The sequence below is a fragment of the Papio anubis genome, chromosome 18, assembly GCF_008728515.1.
Source record: "Papio anubis isolate 15944 chromosome 18, Panubis1.0, whole genome shotgun sequence".
Taxonomy (NCBI): domain Eukaryota; kingdom Metazoa; phylum Chordata; class Mammalia; order Primates; family Cercopithecidae; genus Papio; species Papio anubis.
The window spans coordinates 17,205,766-17,222,360 of record NC_044993.1 but is presented as its reverse complement, the minus strand read 5'-3'; the positions used below and the strand labels follow the sequence as shown (position 1 = coordinate 17,222,360).

At 44.6% G+C, this 16,595-nt stretch overlaps 2 protein-coding genes and 1 long non-coding RNA gene across 10 annotated transcripts in view; 2 read left to right on the top strand and 1 right to left on the bottom strand.

The window, feature by feature from the left end:
* The window catches only part of AP1G1 (adaptor related protein complex 1 subunit gamma 1), an 88,722-nt gene extending 81,825 nt beyond the window's left edge, over nt 1-6,897 (top strand). For 2 of the 5 annotated variants that reach the window (XM_021932131.2, XM_021932136.2), the window contains exons 23-24: nt 810-908; nt 2,740-6,897. In XM_021932131.2, the coding sequence (XP_021787823.1) occupies nt 810-908; nt 2,740-2,841 (201 nt within the window). In that variant the 3' untranslated portion in view covers nt 2,842-6,897. The remainder of the gene's footprint in view (nt 1-809; nt 909-2,739) is intronic. The other 3 variants (XM_021932134.2, XM_021932133.2, XM_021932135.2) reach the window with 3 other exon arrangements.
* A 1,974-nt stretch (nt 6,898-8,871) lies between these two features.
* LOC110742058 lies at nt 8,872-12,645 on the bottom strand. Its single transcript, XR_002519303.1, has 2 exons — nt 12,089-12,645; nt 8,872-9,253 (listed from the first exon to the last, which is right to left on the bottom strand). It is a non-coding gene; the product is annotated as an uncharacterized LOC110742058 (long non-coding RNA).
* A 95-nt stretch (nt 12,646-12,740) lies between these two features.
* Nucleotides 12,741-16,595, top strand: part of PHLPP2 (PH domain and leucine rich repeat protein phosphatase 2) — a 77,770-nt gene continuing 73,915 nt past the window's right edge. Inside the window, exon 1 of one of the 4 annotated variants that reach the window (XM_021932129.1) lies at nt 12,741-12,885. In XM_021932129.1, coding sequence (XP_021787821.1) covers nt 12,787-12,885 — 99 coding nt within the window. In that variant the 5' untranslated portion in view covers nt 12,741-12,786. Of the gene's footprint in view, nt 12,886-13,231; nt 13,704-16,595 lie in introns of those variants that run through there. The other 3 variants (XM_021932130.2, XM_003917139.4, XM_009196803.4) reach the window with 3 other exon arrangements.

Sequence of the window (16,595 nt, the reverse complement as noted above, 5' to 3'; positions counted from 1 at the left end):
GCTAATTTTTGTATTTTTAGTACAGACGGGGTTTCACTGTGTTGGCCAGGCTGGTCTCGAACTCCTGATCTCGTGATCCACCAGCCTTGACCTCCCAAAGTGCTGGGATTACAGGCGTGAGCCACCGTGCCCGGCCAGCACTTTCATCTCTTATTTCTATAAGTAAGCAAATAAACCCTACCAGCATTCAACAAAGTAATAGTGTTTGGCTTATCTAGGTCTTTTGCTGTATAGGCTGGTTCTGCAAGTCTTTCCTTTCCTCTGTCATGTGGAGAGGAGGCTCTGACACATTCTAGATTATGCAGGCTTTAAAAAACAAAAGTTCAAGTCTCTGGGTCCCAGTCATCCAATCACACAAAAGTTTAAAAGCTCATAGTTGGTGACCCGTATGTTGGTTTGCTATTTTGGGAAAGCTTTTCTTTTGGTTTCTTTCTGCTGGTTTTTTAAGCCAAAAGCACCCATATTTTACTTGCATAGTTGAACAGTTACTATTAAGTGAAGTTGCCAGAACAAGAATTGGTCAGCTTCTGAAAAGAGATAGGCTAAAATTCCTTCTGCCAGAAAGGAGAATGTGGTTTATTGCTAGTGGTCATGATCAAAGAACTGAACAGTGGATTTTTACAAATACCACAGTGAGTCAGTTCACGTGCTGTGAATTCCTGATATCTAGAAAACAAGTAGTAGGCAAAACTTAGTAGTAGTGAACTCTGTTACATGACCCATCATCTGGCTGTCTAAATGTTTTTTGATATCTCTGACCTAGCATTGTGTGTTTCTTTTTCTGAAGAGTGCCCTTTGTTCCCCCCTAGACATTCCAGCTGCAGCTTTTGTCTCCTAGCAGCAGCATTGTCCCAGCATTTAACACGGGGACCATCACACAAGTCATTAAAGTTCTGAACCCTCAGAAGGTGAGTAGCACATTTGTAGCCAGTATCTGAGCTGAAGTGTAAGCATATTTCCTGAAATAAAATTCTGCTTTGTTTCTTTTTTCTGACTCATAGTTAGAGAAGAGATCAATGAAAATGCCTGGTCTAACTTCCTTGCTCTTTTGTAAATAACAGATGGAACCCAGAGCCATCAGGTGGCTTAGTGGCATCTTATTAAAATGCAACTTCAAAAAAAGCTAGAAGATCTAGTTTTGGGGGGTAGGGGAGAAGCTTAGACATTTTAATTTATACACAAGTTGAAATCTGAGGTAAGAGCATTTGTTGAAACCAAATATCTACATTTACTGCTACAGTTATTAAGAATGAATAGCAAAAATGGAGGCATTTTAAATGAAGCAGCCAAATGAAAAATAGCTTTAGAAACTGAAATTAAGCAATATTTTTATTATCTCAAAGAAATAAACTCACCTTAATAGTAATCAATTGGTTTTCAAACAGTTTTTGAAAATGGTTCAGAGAATTTCTTTAATAGAGCTCTACTAGTTACTCATAAATAACAGTATACTTTCCTTCTCTTGTAACACTTGCCCTTCCTCTGCTATTCACTATATTTTGAGCATCTGCCTCTATAGTACAAGCACAAATTCCTTTGACCATCTGAGAGTAAAACATTTCTTAGTGCATTTGTATTTGAAATCTGCCACATAAAGTAAAAAGTACCTAATTGAGTTCTCTTAAAACTACTGCTGTTACCTGTGAGTTAAGTCATTTTTAAACATTTTATGCCTTAGGAACAAAAGGCATATTTACATTTACTGTAGGGTTTTCAGACAAAGCAACAGTATATCTGAATGGAGAGCATATGATGAGTATATGTTCATCTCATTTTTTAAGAGACTTGGATACAAGGTTTGAATCTTTTTGAAAAGGACTCAGCAAAATGTTATGTGGAAAATGCTCCACAGTGGCTCACGCCTGTATTCCCAGCACTGTAGGAGGCTGAGGCGGCCGTATCACCTGAGGTCAGGAGTTCGAGACCAGTCTGGCCAACATGGTGAAACCCCGTCTCTACTAAAAATAAAAATATTAGCTTGGCGTGGTGGTGGGCGCCTGTTATCCCAGCTACTCTGGAGGCTGAGGCAGGAGAATTGCTTGAACTCGGGAGGCAGGGGTTGCAGTGAGCCAAGATCATGCCACTATACTGCAGCTTGGGCAGTAAGAGCAAAACCCTGTTTCCAAAAGAAAAGAAAAATGTTCCTGAGGGGTTCTGTCCTTTTAATGCAGTTCAAGGATTAAAGCTAACCACGTGTTCTGGAGATGCGCTTTCTCTACTTGGTGGCATGATGTTGTTAGCTTCTTGACTGAAGCCTAGAGTACTGGGTGTTTTTTGTTGTTGTTGTTTGCCTGTGTGTCATTCTTAACAGACAGCTTTACTTCAGGTTTTGACCTCTTTTTTTTTTTTTTTTTGAGACTGAGTCTGGCTCTGTCGCCCAGGCTGGAGTGCAGTGGCTGGATCTCAGCTCACTGCAAGCTCCGCCTCCCGGGTTTACGCCATTCTCCTGCCTCAGCCTCCGGAGTAGCTGGGACCACAGGCGCCCGCCACCTCGCCCGGCTAGTTTTTTGTATTTTTTAGTAGAGACGGGGTTTCACCGTGTTAGCCAGGATGGTCTCGATCTCCTGACCTTGTGATCCGCCCGTCTCAGCCTCCCAAAGTGCTGGGATTACAGGCTTGAGCCACCGCGCCCGGCTTTTCAAGTTTTGACCTCTAAGATTAAAAGTCTATTTGTGGACTGGACAGATGCTGGAGATTTTATTTCAATATATAATTTGCACTTCTCTTTTCCCCTTATAGCAACAGCTGCGAATGCGGATCAAGCTCACATATAATCACAAGGGCTCAGCAATGCAAGATCTAGCAGAGGTGAACAACTTTCCCCCTCAGTCCTGGCAATGAGGGTTTGGCACCATTCTCATTCTTATCCCACTCAATCAAAGGAACTCTGGGAAGGAGGTTGTGATTGCTGGCAAGTCCCCCCAACTGTACCACGGGCATGAGGAGCTGAAGAGAACTGCTGAGGAGGATTTTCCTAAAGTTACTGCTGACCTTGAAGCATTGTTAAAGACTAATGTCCTCTCCTCCACTGTTGAGGCTGGCTGCTTCTGGAGGCTACTTTGCACTCTTCCTCTTCTTCTCCTTTTTCCGCACTGCTCCACCCCTCCCACATTTACAGCCAGAATCAACATTCCCTGGGCCCCTGAGGAAATAAGCAGCTGGTCTGGAGGAGAGGACTGCAATCCATGGCGAAAAACACTCACTTTGTCTCTGCAGCAAAGAGTTGCCCCTTCTTTCTACTGTTGTTTCTCTGTGGACTGGGCAAGGTGGGGTATTTATTCCTCACTAGCTGGGTTACCATCTTCAGGCGCTTTCAACATCTGGTATTTGGAATGGAAATGTAATAATGGACATTAGGGAGCCCTGCCTTTTTCTACTGGTTCCCCCAATGTTTGAAAGAGGCATTAGGCTCCTGGTAGCCTATTCTGTGCATTGCTGTATACACACAGACACACACATGTATGTTTGTTATCAAGAACTGGTCAGACCTTGCGAGTTTTTGTAAACACTGGACAGATGGAGTTAAAAAGAGCTTTTGTTGAGATTTGGCATGAAGGATATGGTGCTCTATTTGTAATAGAAACTTCCAAGGCTCTTCCAGCTCCCCTTTCGCTCCATTCTTTAGCTGTAGTCATGAATAGTTTCCATGATATTCAAAACTGATTCCCTTTAAAGTACAAAATGGTCACCTTCTAAAAGATATATTCATAGTTATTAATGACCCTGTTCCCACCGCAAATTTTAAAGTGCTCCTAAACCCATAACTTGTCTGTTTGAACTATGGTAATGGGTGGAAGAGGAGTTCACCAGTTTTAAAGATCAGACTCTGTATCAAAAGTACCTTTGCCCTTAGGAAGAGTGAGTATTGGAGTCATCTATTACTCCAAACCTCCCTTTTTATTTCCTGAGCCTGGCTTGGACCTTGGCATTCCGTTTGAATTCCTTCTAACTGGAACATTTGTGTTGTATCTGTAACACTGGCACTGAAATAAAGACCACACGGTTAAAGAAATCTTTCCTATATTGTACTTTATGGTGTTGGAGTGAAGCCTTGTAGCTTCCATACCCCTATGTCAGAGGAGGTCTTACGGACACCATAGGGTAGGAATAACCTTTTCTCAGTCTGAGAAATTGGTCTCTTTTAAAAGACAAATCTCATGAGTATCCACATCAAAGACTTGAGCTTAAACTAGTGAGAGTGCCAAGTGCTTTTAAGAAAGGACCCATGTGTTATCAAACTTTGAAATTGAGTAGCTGGAGTGAAGTAGAGGTGACTCTTTCTGTGGTACACGTTGAATGTACTATGTACGTTCAAGTATTCAGGCGCCGTGTCTTATATACTGAAGAAAGAAAAAGTGAGGCCCACCTTGCACTTAACAATGTTTGCAATTGTTACTGTATTGAATACAGTATAATGACTACTATGGCTTCAATCTTAATCCTGGAAACAAATATCCTTTTTTTTTCCTCTTCATTTCACCAAGCCTTTACTTAAAATCTTCAGTATCTTGTCAAATCTAGCTCTGTATCAGATGCTGGACTATTCCTAACATTTGACAAACTGGAGTTGAACTAAAGGCTCCACAGGGGAAAGTTCCTGGTCTTATTAGGATGTATGAGCAAGATCTGCTAAAACTTACTCCAGTGGGTAAATGGTTGACCGAGTCAAGAACAGGATATTATCTCCTGCATAGTTTTCAGTAATGTAAGTGTGGACTAGTGCATATTTCAGACAACTGCTCTGCCTGTGCAATGAAAAATAGCCTTTAAGGGTTTCTTTGCAGACTGATTTCATTGGATGGATACTTAATGCTGTGAAACATGATAGGATTAACATAATGTTGGTGGATTTCTTGAATAGAATTTGTCTTAACATTCCTCTTTGTGTAGAGGCTTTATTTTCTCTCTTATATTTGTAGCTAACCAGCTCAGGTTTTTTTATTTGAACTGGGTTGAATTTCTGAAGAAATCTGTTCAAGACCATGCTATAAGACACTGTCAGCTAATGGAGCTGGGAAGGGTCTACTCTGCTGACAAAGCATTTCCTTGGGTGATCATAGTTTTGAGGTAGAGTTTATGATCATTCATAGCTTTGTCTAGAAGGAATAAAATATCATGGCCTTAACACAAAGGGTGCTGCGTAGAATATGAATTGATTTCGGAATCTGAACACAAGCACCATACTGAAGGACTAGCAGCCAAATAACTGCCTAGGATACTGATGGTTGTGAAGACTGTTTCAAATGATTGGATCTTTGAAAGCTTCAGCGTGCCTTAGTTTCTAGGATCAGAATTAGTTTTCCTCTCACTTGGCCTTGCAGCTAAATGGAGAAATGTTTCAATTTCTGTGAATACTTGCACATTTCAATAATTCCTTTCCCGAGTATAACCACTCAAGGGGGAGCAAATTGGGATGGATTTACAACTTCAGAGGCATTGTGAGGAAAGAGCATTTTCCAAGGCTGTTTTAATAACCCTGGGGTGATAAGCAGTGAGCCCTCACACACTTACTTTGACAATTTCACATGCACTTGTACCTCATTTCCCTCTTCAAGAGTCGATTTATTCTAGTCTCTGCCCCATCCCGGGGAATCCTAAGGGAGAATTAATTCATCTAAGTAATCTCAAAAAACTGTAGGAAGGGTGCTCTCCCAGAGAAGCTTCTCCCATAGTGCTTTGGTGCTGTTTCCTTGAGGTGGTTTGGACAGTCATGGAAGTTTTAGGCTGTGCATAGTGATCATCTGTTAATTTTAAGGTCTTTCTCATTTAAACATTCCTCAGTGTAACATTTGGGAGGGGATTCTTTCCTCTTGCTGGTTTAAAGGTGTGATTCGTACTCCTTGTTTGTCCCATTCATATATGAAAATAGACTTTTAAAACTGTCCAACACTAATGATTTCTATAACATGCTTCCCATTTTTTTTATGTCGTAGAAGAGATTGGAAGTTAGGGAGTACTGCTTTCAAGGTTCAACTTCATTGTCTTCTGCATTGCTAAATATTTGGGCCATGAGAACTAGGGGAAAGGAGTTTGAATGTGTATATTTTTTTGTAGTGAATGTATTTTAACCACAGTGTCCTAAACTGAGAAAGCTAGAGAGGAAAAAGTGGGTGTTCATGAACTTTGTGGTTGGGAGAGTGGTTTTACATGTCTGTGTATTCATGACTTTGGGAGTGGGGAGGATCATTGGAGAGAGAATTGCACAGAAAGTCCTGAAGTTTAAAACACTTTTGACCAGCTTTGGCTCGGGAGAGGGGGGCTGCGTATAGAACTGCAAGTGAATAACTTTTTCAAGCAATAGCAGTGAGTGGGTCCCATTGACAGGGTTCCAGGACCTGGAACACTTTAACAGAAGGAAATGCTGAAGCAGCTTGCACAGTTGCTTTACAAACTTCCAAGACGCTGATTCTGGCTTCAAGATGGAGCATTGGAGTTGGTTTTTTGTTTTTTGTTTTTTTTTTTTCCTCAAAGAACCTGCGGTTGCGCTTTGTGTGTTTTGTTTTTGTTTTTGGTTTCTATTTGGGGGCCCCATGGGAAAGAGCTTCTGAACTCTTTCCTTTATGAACTCCCACTGTGTTCCTATAAAGTCCCTTTTCTTTCATAGTGTTGTAAGTTACATTTTCATTATGCCCCATCACATCTTCTTTACTGTAAAAATATTAAGAAGCTGTTTCCAAGTGGGACAGCTAATGAAGCTCTAATTATTGCAGACATATTTTTGAGATGTAAAAAAAAAATTTAAAATTAAATGATAAGTCTTAGAGGCGAGTGAGGAATAAAATGGATGTAAACATTTACATGGGATGCATTAGAATTCTGCTGTGTGTATTGTCTTTTGGTTGAAACAAATTATGAACAGTGACTAATAATAAAAAGTCAATACTCAATGATTTAAAATTTGCTTCCTTGCTTCTTACAATTGGATTAGAAGACTTAGATGAATTCTTATTCCAGAGGTTGAGCTAAACTTACTGACTTGTTAGTATTCCTTTTACACATAAGTCTCACCAAGAGACGAATTTGAAACACTTCAAAACTTGTGGTAGTTAGGCACGGTGGCTCACGCCTGTGATCCCAGCAGTTTGGGAGGCCGAGGCCGGTGGATCACCTGAGGTTGGGAGTTCGAGACCAGCCTGACCAACATGGAGAAACCCTGTCTCTAGTAAAAATACAAAGTTAGCTGGGCGTGGCGGCGCATGCCTGTAATCCCAGCTACTCGGGAGGCTGAGGCAGGAGAATTGCTTGAACTCGGGAGGTGGAGGCTACGATAAGTTGAGATCATGCCATTGCACTTTAGCCTGGGGTGACAAGAGTGAAACTTGGTCTCAAAAACAACAACAACAACAAAAAACTTGTGTTATAGACAGTGAAAAAGTCCTAAGTGCAATTGGACATTTTAACTATAATATGATTAATTTCATGCTTAATCTTCTACACAGGTGAACTCTCAAGGCAGAGAAATCAAGATGAAATGTATATTAAGGGTGGTTTGGGTTTTATTTATAAGCTGTTTTTTGTGAATTGTTCACGTGTATCTGTGACTGGGCAGAGGAAGGCTTGACCAGTCAAAATGAGCTATATTTCATGGTCTTTTATATGAACTATGTATTTTATATATATTAATTTCTGTAGGGATGTGGTCTTGCTGTGTTGCCTAGGCTGGTCTTGAACTCTTGGCCTCAAGCAATCTTCCTGCCTCGAGCTCCCAAAGTGCTGGGATTATAGGCGTGAGCCACTGCACCTGTCTTATGAACTCGTTTTGTTTTTTTAAGACAGAGTCTCGCTGTGTCACCCAGCTGGAGTGCAGTGGTGCGATCACTGAACACTTCAGCCTTGACCTCCCTGGTTCAAGCAATCCTCCCACCTCAGCCGTTCTAGTAGCTGGGACTACTGGCATGCACCACCATGCCTGGCTAATTTTTGTATTTTTTTTTCCTTTGGTAGAGACAGGGTCTCACTATATTGCCCAAGCTGGTCTGAAACTCCTGGGCTCAAGTGATCCACTAGCCTTTCGGCCTCCCAGAGTTATGGGATTACACGCATGAGTCATCGTGCCTGGCTGCCAGCTCTGTTTTTTGGAGGTTGGAAGCTTTAGATTTTCTGTTACTCTGATGATCCCTGACAGTCCCTTGATTGAGAAGGGGGGAGGGTGTGATAGTCCCGATTGAAAAGGAAGGGTGTAGGCCCTGGCAGTTATCTAGTTTATGCAGAAGTGGCCTTTGGTACTGTTTGATAAGCAACATTTCTATGATCTTATGTATGAGTTAGTTAAAATTCATAGTTGTTTCTAATATTAAATTTAGTTGGCACTTTCATGTAATATAGAGGAAAATATAAAAGCTACAATAGAAAAGTTTAGCTAATAATAGACATTTATTTAACAATACAACAAATAAGCTGGGCGCAGTGGCTCCGGCCTATAATCCCAGCACTTTGGGAGGCTGAGGCAGGTGAATCACAAAGTCAGGAGTTCGAGACCAGCCTGGCCAACGTGGTGAAACCCCGTCTCTACTAAAAATACAAAAAATTGGCCGGGCGTAGTGGCGGGCGCCTGTAATCTCAGCTACTCGGGAGGCTGAGGCAGGAGAATAACTTGAACCTGGGATGCGGAGGTTGCAGTGAGCCGAGATCACTCCACTGCACGCCAGCCTGGGCAACAGAACGAGACTCCGTCTCAAAAAAACAAACAACAACAAAAAAACAATACAACAAATAGTATTCAGATTTGAATTTCAATTCAGAAGCAAAAAAAAAAAAAAAATTTTATCATTTTTAAGGGTTTTCTATCCTATATCCTCTCCCCAGTTCAATTGTCCCCATATTTGAAAAATAGCAAAATGTTCACGGAAAAAAATTTCTCCAAACTTTGAAGCTAGGTAAATACTGCCTGTTTATTTGGAACCAAAATTAGGAATATCCAAATCTGCTCAACCTATTGGTAGAATAACATGATTTAGGTCCAAAGATGACTGTGGATCACTGGAGAAGGTACTAGATATAAATAAGTAAATATAAGTCTTTTATGGTTCCTCTCCCAACATCTGATAGGAATGAGCTTTCCTTCTCCAGACTTCCCATTGTGTAGTGAAGATCTGGAAAAGCTCCTGGCATAAAGAATGTGTGTGCGTGTGTACATACCAGAGAGATGGAGAGGGGAAGCACAGCTGCTATAGGAAGGAGACAGAAAGGAGAGATCCTGATGACTTCTCTGTCTCTTGGCTTGATCGAAACAGTGATTTTTGTAATGATGAACCTGCAGTGAGGGCAGATGAATTTTCGCATTAAAAAAATCCCAGAGGAATTTATTTTTAGGGTTAGTCTCAGCTGTTTACCATTTCCAGAAATTGTAGTTACATAACCCTTGGCATACATAATACACACTGCCTTGAACTGGGGGAGAACATCACTATGTGACCTTTGAAACAAAGTATAAAATGTTAATGGCACTACATGATTTGAAAAAAATCAACTGGTTGTCACTACTGAATTGGATCTTAAATCATGGGAACCATTAAAGGTAGTTACAGCATAAATTAGCCCCTGAAACTTTTGGGTGGATGGGGTTTTTTTTTTTTTTTTTTTTCACGTTTTCCCTTTTGAAAGAGGGACTACTGTTGCCAGAATGAAGAAGTAAATAACAATGCTTTTGCCCACTATTCCTTGAATTAAACAATTATTCACCACTGCTGTTCCCCAGCATGAGCTTAAACTTTAGTTCTGGAACAAGATCTTTCCCTTTTGTGTAGTCAGTCAATAAAGAGCTTCTACTCATGAAATCTGGAAAACGTAATGTATAGTGCTTCAAGAAACAGGCTCTTACAGCCAGGTGTGGCTCACACCTGTAATCCCAGCACTTTGGGAGGCTGAAGTGGGCGGATGGCTTGAGCTCAGAAGTTCGAGACCAGCTTGGACAATATGGTGAAGCCCCATCTCTACAAAAAATGCAAAAATTAGCCAAGCGTAGGTGGCGCTCACCTGTGGTCCCAGCTACTGGGAGGCTGAGGTAGGAGGATCACCTGAGCCCATGGAGGTTGAACCTGCAGTGAGCTATGATTGTGCCCATACTGTACTCCAGCCTGAGCAACAAAGCGAGACTCTGTCTCAAAAATAAAAAAATATGGCCGGGTGTGGTGGCTCAAGCCTGTAATCCCAGCACTTTGGGAGGCCGAGACGGGCGAATCATGAGGTCAGGAGATCGAGACCATCCTGGCGAACACGGTGAAACACCGTCTCTACTAAAAAAATACAAAAAACTAGCCGGGCGTGGTGGCGGGCGCCTGTAGTCCCAGCTACTCGGGAGGCTGAGGCAGGAGAATGGCGTGAACCCGGGAGGCGGAGCTTGCAGTGAGTGGAGATCGCGCCAGTGCACTCCAGCCTAGGCAACAGAGCGAGACTCCGTCTCAAAAAAAAAAAAAAAAAAATATATATATATATATACACATATATATATATAAAAGGCTTTTTAGAAACCTCTTTTTTTTTTCTTGAGATGGAGTCTCCCTCTGTCACCCAGACTGCAGTGCAGTGGCGCGATATCTTGGTTCACTGCAACCTCCACCTCCCAGGTTCAAGTGATTTGCCTGCCCAGCCTCCTGAGTAGCTGGGCCTACATGCTTGCGCCCCCACACCGCCTGATTTTTGTATTTTCAGTAGAGACGGGGTTTGCCATGTTGGCCAGGCTGGGTTCGAACTTCTGACCTCAGGTGATCTGTCTTCCTTGGCCTCCCGAAGCGCTGGAATTACAGGCATGAGCCACTGCGCCCAGCCAGAAACACTTGTTCTAAACCACATTTCTTTCTTATCACTGCTTGTCTGCCCTTGGTAAAACTTGCTTCTGTCTCCATATTGGTGCCTATTCGTTATATACCAGTTTTCCTGTTGGGAGAAATTACCCAGTAAGCACTGAAATGGGAATCCAACTACTTTGAGTACCTTTCTTGAACATAATTTCAAGGTGGAAGGAAAATCCAGGAGGTGGATGACCTAAGAGTTTTCTCCCCTCTTAAACCAGGCTCACAGTGACAAGTTGTTTTTAATGCATTAACATGAGACCAAGAAATGAAGATTACTGGAGATTGGAAGTTTGGTATATACAAAGCTAACTCGTGAAGGGAGAAAGTAGGTCAGAAAGGGGTCGGAACCTGCAAGAGCCAAATTTGGTCCTGGCATTTAAAATTATCTCCAAATAGATACATATCTCAGATGGGGGACACAGACTGCCCTGCTAAATCTAAAAGTCTTGTACTAAGCCTGCAATTAAAGTATTCTAGACATACAGTTAGTCTGAATGAGGCAAACTGAAGCAATGGATAATAGGTGATTTTTTTTTTTTTTTTTTTTTTTCCTTTTGAGACAGGGTTTCGCTTTGTCGCCCAGGTTGGAGTGCAGTGGCGCGATCGGCTCACTGCAACCTCCGCCTCTCGGGTTCAAGCGATTCTCCTGCCTCCGCCTCCCAAGTGGATGGGATTACAGGGGTGCGCCACCCTGCCCAGCTCATTTTTTGGTATTTTTGGTAGAGAAGGTGTTTCGCTATGTTGGTCAGGCTGGTCTCAAACTCCTGGCCTCAAGTAATCTGCCTGCGTTGCCTTCCTAAAGTACTAGGATTATAGTTCTTCAAAAGCGAAGAAATTACTATTTTTTTTTTGCTGTCTAATTTCTTACACGTTACTTGAAGATTCAACAACCTGTGTACGAGGTGAAGCCCTAAAAATCCGCAAGTCTAGAAGCCTTCCTAGAAAAATTTAGGAGGAATTCACAGAGTACTTTCGGAGAAACTGACTGGATCTTCAATTTAGAATTTCAGAATTATAATGGCTGTTATGAATCCCCACTATACGTTAGGCACTTTGCATGCACTAAATCTTCATAACTACTTGGCAGATTTTAATCTCTGTCTCACAGCTTAAGAACGAAAGGCTTAGATCAAGTAACTTGCACAGGGGTATAGAGCTAAAGAAGGGCAGAGTGGAGATCTGGAATCAGGTTGGCTGACTCCAAATTTGGTTCATTGGCCACAAAACTACCATCACTGAAAGAACGAAAAGAAAAATACAAAAAAAAAACAACGAAAAGGAAAAGAAAATGTTACCTTTTAAAAGTTTTTTTTCTGAATCAGCCTTGCAAATAAATCATAAAACGGCTCACAGGCCATATTACTGCTTGAAGCAGAGCTCCAGGAGGAGGAAAGGGAATTAAAACATGGTTGGGAGGTGAGCTGACGTTTTGTACGAGGTTGGGTTGAATATGCTTAAGAAGGTCCCACGCATCTCTGATAAGGAAGAGAAAAGGCCTTGCCAAGGTGAGTATTCTCAACAGTTCGTTCAACGGCTTGGCAAGTGAGGGAAGTTACAAGAGCTACCCTGGGCGGAGGGCAGCGTCCTGTCACAATTGACAGGTGCCGGCGCCACCTGCTTCTTCCTCCCGCGGGTTTCTTAGAGGGCGGGGAAAGCAGCAAATAACCCTCCTTGTGCTCTAGTCCTCCAAGCCTAGGGCGGCGGGCAGTGGAGGCCCCGCGCCCTGCGGTGGCGCCAGGTTATGCCACGCGGGCCGCGGCTGGGATGCGGCTTGGCGGCGCCCGGGCCACTTGGCGCCCGCAGCTACGCAAGTCCAGCGGGGCTGCGGAAGGGGCGGGTCCGGCATGGCTGCGGGAGGGGCGGGGCTGGCGAGCCGCTGGAGGGGCGGAGCCGGCGGGCCGCGGGGGGCGGGGCCGCCGGCTGCTCGCGCGCGCCGCCGAGGTTCCGCACGCCGTCGCGCGGGCCCGGCGTCCCTGTGCAGCCTGGGCCGCCGATGGGGGAGGTGGAGCCGGGGCCTGCGGGCCCGCTGGAGCCCCCGGAGCCGCCCGAAGCGCCGGCGAGCCGCCGGCCAGGAGGGATCCGGGTCCTGAAGGTGAGGCGGGCGGACGGACGAGCGAGCTGGCGAGCGGGCAGGCGGACTAGGGAGGGAACGAGAGAGGGTAGAGGCCCCTGCTGCTGCCGCCGCCGCCCCCTCCCCGCGCGGTGGCTGAGGCAGCCGGCGACCCCCGCCCGACGTCAGTCAGTCGGCCGACCCACACCCGGCTGGGGACGCCGAGGCCTCCACGCCGCGCCCCCGTCCAGGCCTCGGCCGCCTCGGTCGCCTCGGTCCCCCGCTGCTGCCCATCCCTGGCCGTGCGCCGCCCGCCTCGCAGGCCCACGCCTTCGGGCTGCCGGCAGCCGCCGCCCACCCGGACCCTTCGCCGCCCCCGCCTGCCTCACCGGGCTCGGGGCCCGGAGGCCGGCTCCTGGCACAGGAGCAGGGCTGGAAGTACGCAGGGCTTTCTCCTCTCCCGGACACCTGAAGACATCACCCCAGCGGGAGGATGGCGGCGGCGATTGGCCGGCGCCGCGGAGGGCTAGGGGCCGCGCCGGGTGGAGCCGGCTCCTCTGCCCTCGGGGCTCGCTACGCGAGGTGCCGGCCGGGAAGGAGGACCCGCCCCGCTTGGAGAGAGAATTCCCGCTGGAGCTGCGTCGCGGGGACTCGCTGGGCGTGATGCGGAAGGGAGGAGGGGCTGGGCCGAAAGGGGCATTCCTGCTCGCGGCAGCGGGGCCCACTCCCCAGGGAGACGGAATGGGGGAGCCGTTATGCAACAGGCAGCTAGCGGGGCTTCTTGGCAGGAACTGGGGGAGTGGGAGGATATGAAAACAGATGCAGGCAAGAGGGGAGTGGAACCTTGAAGGTGATGACAAGTAAGTTTAAATACGAAGGAATGCACAAGGTGGGGTGGCGATAGTGGGGAGGAGAAGATGGTAAAAGGGAGGGGTTGTGGGAGGCTGACTGGGTGGAGTTTTTTACTAGCATTTGACAGAGTTGCAGAGAAATTTTTCTGTAGGTCAAATATGTAAACTAGATGTCCTTACGCAGGTGGAATGGAATTCCTTCTAGAGTTCTACATGAGGAATTCAGGATATGAAACTTGCCCAGTAGAAGGATGGAAAGGACAGAAAATTTAGATTTGATGTGTTTCAAAAATACATTGCAAAACAATGAAAACGTATGATGTTAAAAATACATTAAGTAGTAGTTTATTGGGATTGAGGTTGAGCAGTATTTCCATGTTATGAAGGTTGTTAGTACGATGTCACAAAGATGGGAACACGGAAAAACAATAATAGAACCTGGTGAATCCATGGAAAACCATAAACTGTAAAATTTAAAACATTTTTTGTGCTACTGCCTCTCAACATTTTTTTTCTTTTATGTATTTATTTATTTTTGAGACACCTCACTCTGTCACCGTGGCTGAAGTGCAGTGACTTGATCTCTGCAATCTCTGCCTCCAGGGTTCAAGCGATTTTCCTGCCTCAACCTCCTGAGTAGTTGGGATTACGGGTACCTGCCACCACACCCCGCTGATTTTTTTGTATTTTTAGTAGAGACAGGGTTTTGCTATGTTTCCCAGGCTGGTCTTGAACTCCTGATCTCCAGTGATCCGCCCGCCTTGGCCTCCCAAAGTGCTGGGATTACAGGCATGAGCCACCGCGCTCGGCCTCATACAGAAGTTTTCTTAAGTAGCTGAGTGGTTGAATTTTGTGCCAAGTGATGCTGGAAAAGAAGTAGTACAGTAGAAGACTCTGAATTGGAAAGAGTCATCTCCCACCCATTTTTCTCCGAAGACCCTTCAGAAACTTCGTTCTTCTTTGTAACTCTTTTATACCTCATACCAAATCATGAACATCATTATTGTCAAATAATACAGATATTCGTCAAAAGACTAATATAACTAAGCCAGTCTAAGCCAGACTAGATCCAGTTCCATCTGTCCTGGGATACTGGAAAATTGCCTTCAAAATGTGCCCCCAGATTGATTTAGTGAATTGGTGGACCATAGGTTTGTAAGTTTTCCAGATGTTTCCTACAATTTGGGGTTTATGGTTTTTTTAGTAATGATTAACTGTTTTTTACTCAGCTTATAGAAGATATGAAGTTACAACTAATGTAGGTGTGTGCCATGAGATTCATTTTTTTTTTTCAAGAATAGTTTCGGGTGTTTAGCAAAGTATGTATAAACAATTAATGCCAAAAAATAAACTTAAAAAGATGTTTTTTAGAGACATAGCCTTATTGTGTAGCACAGGCTACACAGTAGTTCAGTGGTGTGATCACAGCTCACTGCAGGCTCAAACTCCTGAGCTCAAGTACCTCAGCCTCCCAAGTAGTTACGACTATAGGCACATGCTTGGCTAATTTTGATTTTTATTTTTGTACAGATGGGGTCTTGCTATGCTGGTCTCAAACTCCTGGCCTCAAGTGATCCTCTTAACGTTGGGCTCTCAAAGCATTGGAATTACAGGCATGAGCCACTGCACCCAGCCCAAAACGTTATTATTGTTATTATTTTTTTGAGGCAGAACCTCTCCTCTCTTGCCCAGGCTAGAATGCAATGGCGCGATCATGGCTCACTGCAGCTTCTGCCTCCTAGGCTCAAGTGATCCTTTTTCCTCAGCTTCCTGAGTAGCTGGGATCACAGGCACTTTTTTTTTTTTAATGTAGAGATGCGGTCTCACCTTGTTGCCTAGGCTGGCCTTGAACTCCTGGTCTCAAAGGCTCTCTCACCTCGGCATCCCAAAGTGCTGGGATTACAGGCATGAGCCACCGCATGCTGCCCCAAAACATTTTTAAAGCACTGACATATTCTTCCTCTATCTCATCCCACCCCTCCGCACCCCTTTCACAATATTTCATAACGTGTATATTCCCAGATATAATAAGTCTATATTGTTTTACAGTTTCAAATGCAGAAACATCTTCTACCTAAGAGTATTTAACATTTTTTTTCTTTTTTTTTTTTTTTTTTTTGAGATAGAGTTTCACTCTTGTTGCCTAGGCTGGAGTGCAATGGCACGATCTTGGCTCACCGCCTCCCAGGTTCAAGCAAGACTCCTGCCTCAGCCTCCCGAGTTGCTGGGATTACAGGCATGTGCCACTATGCCCGTCTAATTTTGTATTTTTAGTAGAGACAGGATTTCTCCATGTTGGTCAGGCTGGTGTCAAAGTCCCGGCCTCGGATGATCCACCCGCCTCAGTCTCTCAAAGTGCTGGGATTAAAGGCGTGAGCCACTGCACCCGGCCATATTTCACATTCTTACAGAACTAACTGAATATGGAGAGTTACTTTACCAGACCCTGTTTATACCATGTATATTTTTTTATTGTATGTGAATGTGTAATAGTATATCACCTTTGGACTGATCATTGCCCTCATAGATCACGTTTATTTTTAGAGTTAAAAGTATAAAACTGGGCTGGGAACAGGGGCTCACATCTGTAATCTCAACACTTTGGGAGGCCGAGGCAGGTGGATCACTCGAGGCCAGGAGTTTGAGACCAGCCCGGCCAACGTAGGGAAACCCATAGTGAAACATAGTGAAAAAAAAATATATTGTTTTAAAAATTAGCTAGGCATGGTGGTACACCCCTGTAATCTCAGCTACTCAGGAGGCTGAGGCAGGAGAATGGCGTGAACCTGGGTGGCGGAGGTTGCAGTGAGCCGAGATCACGCCACAGCACTCCAGCCTGGGCAACAGAGTGAGACACTGTCTCAAAACAAACAAACAAAAGTGAGGGCCGGGCGCGGTGGC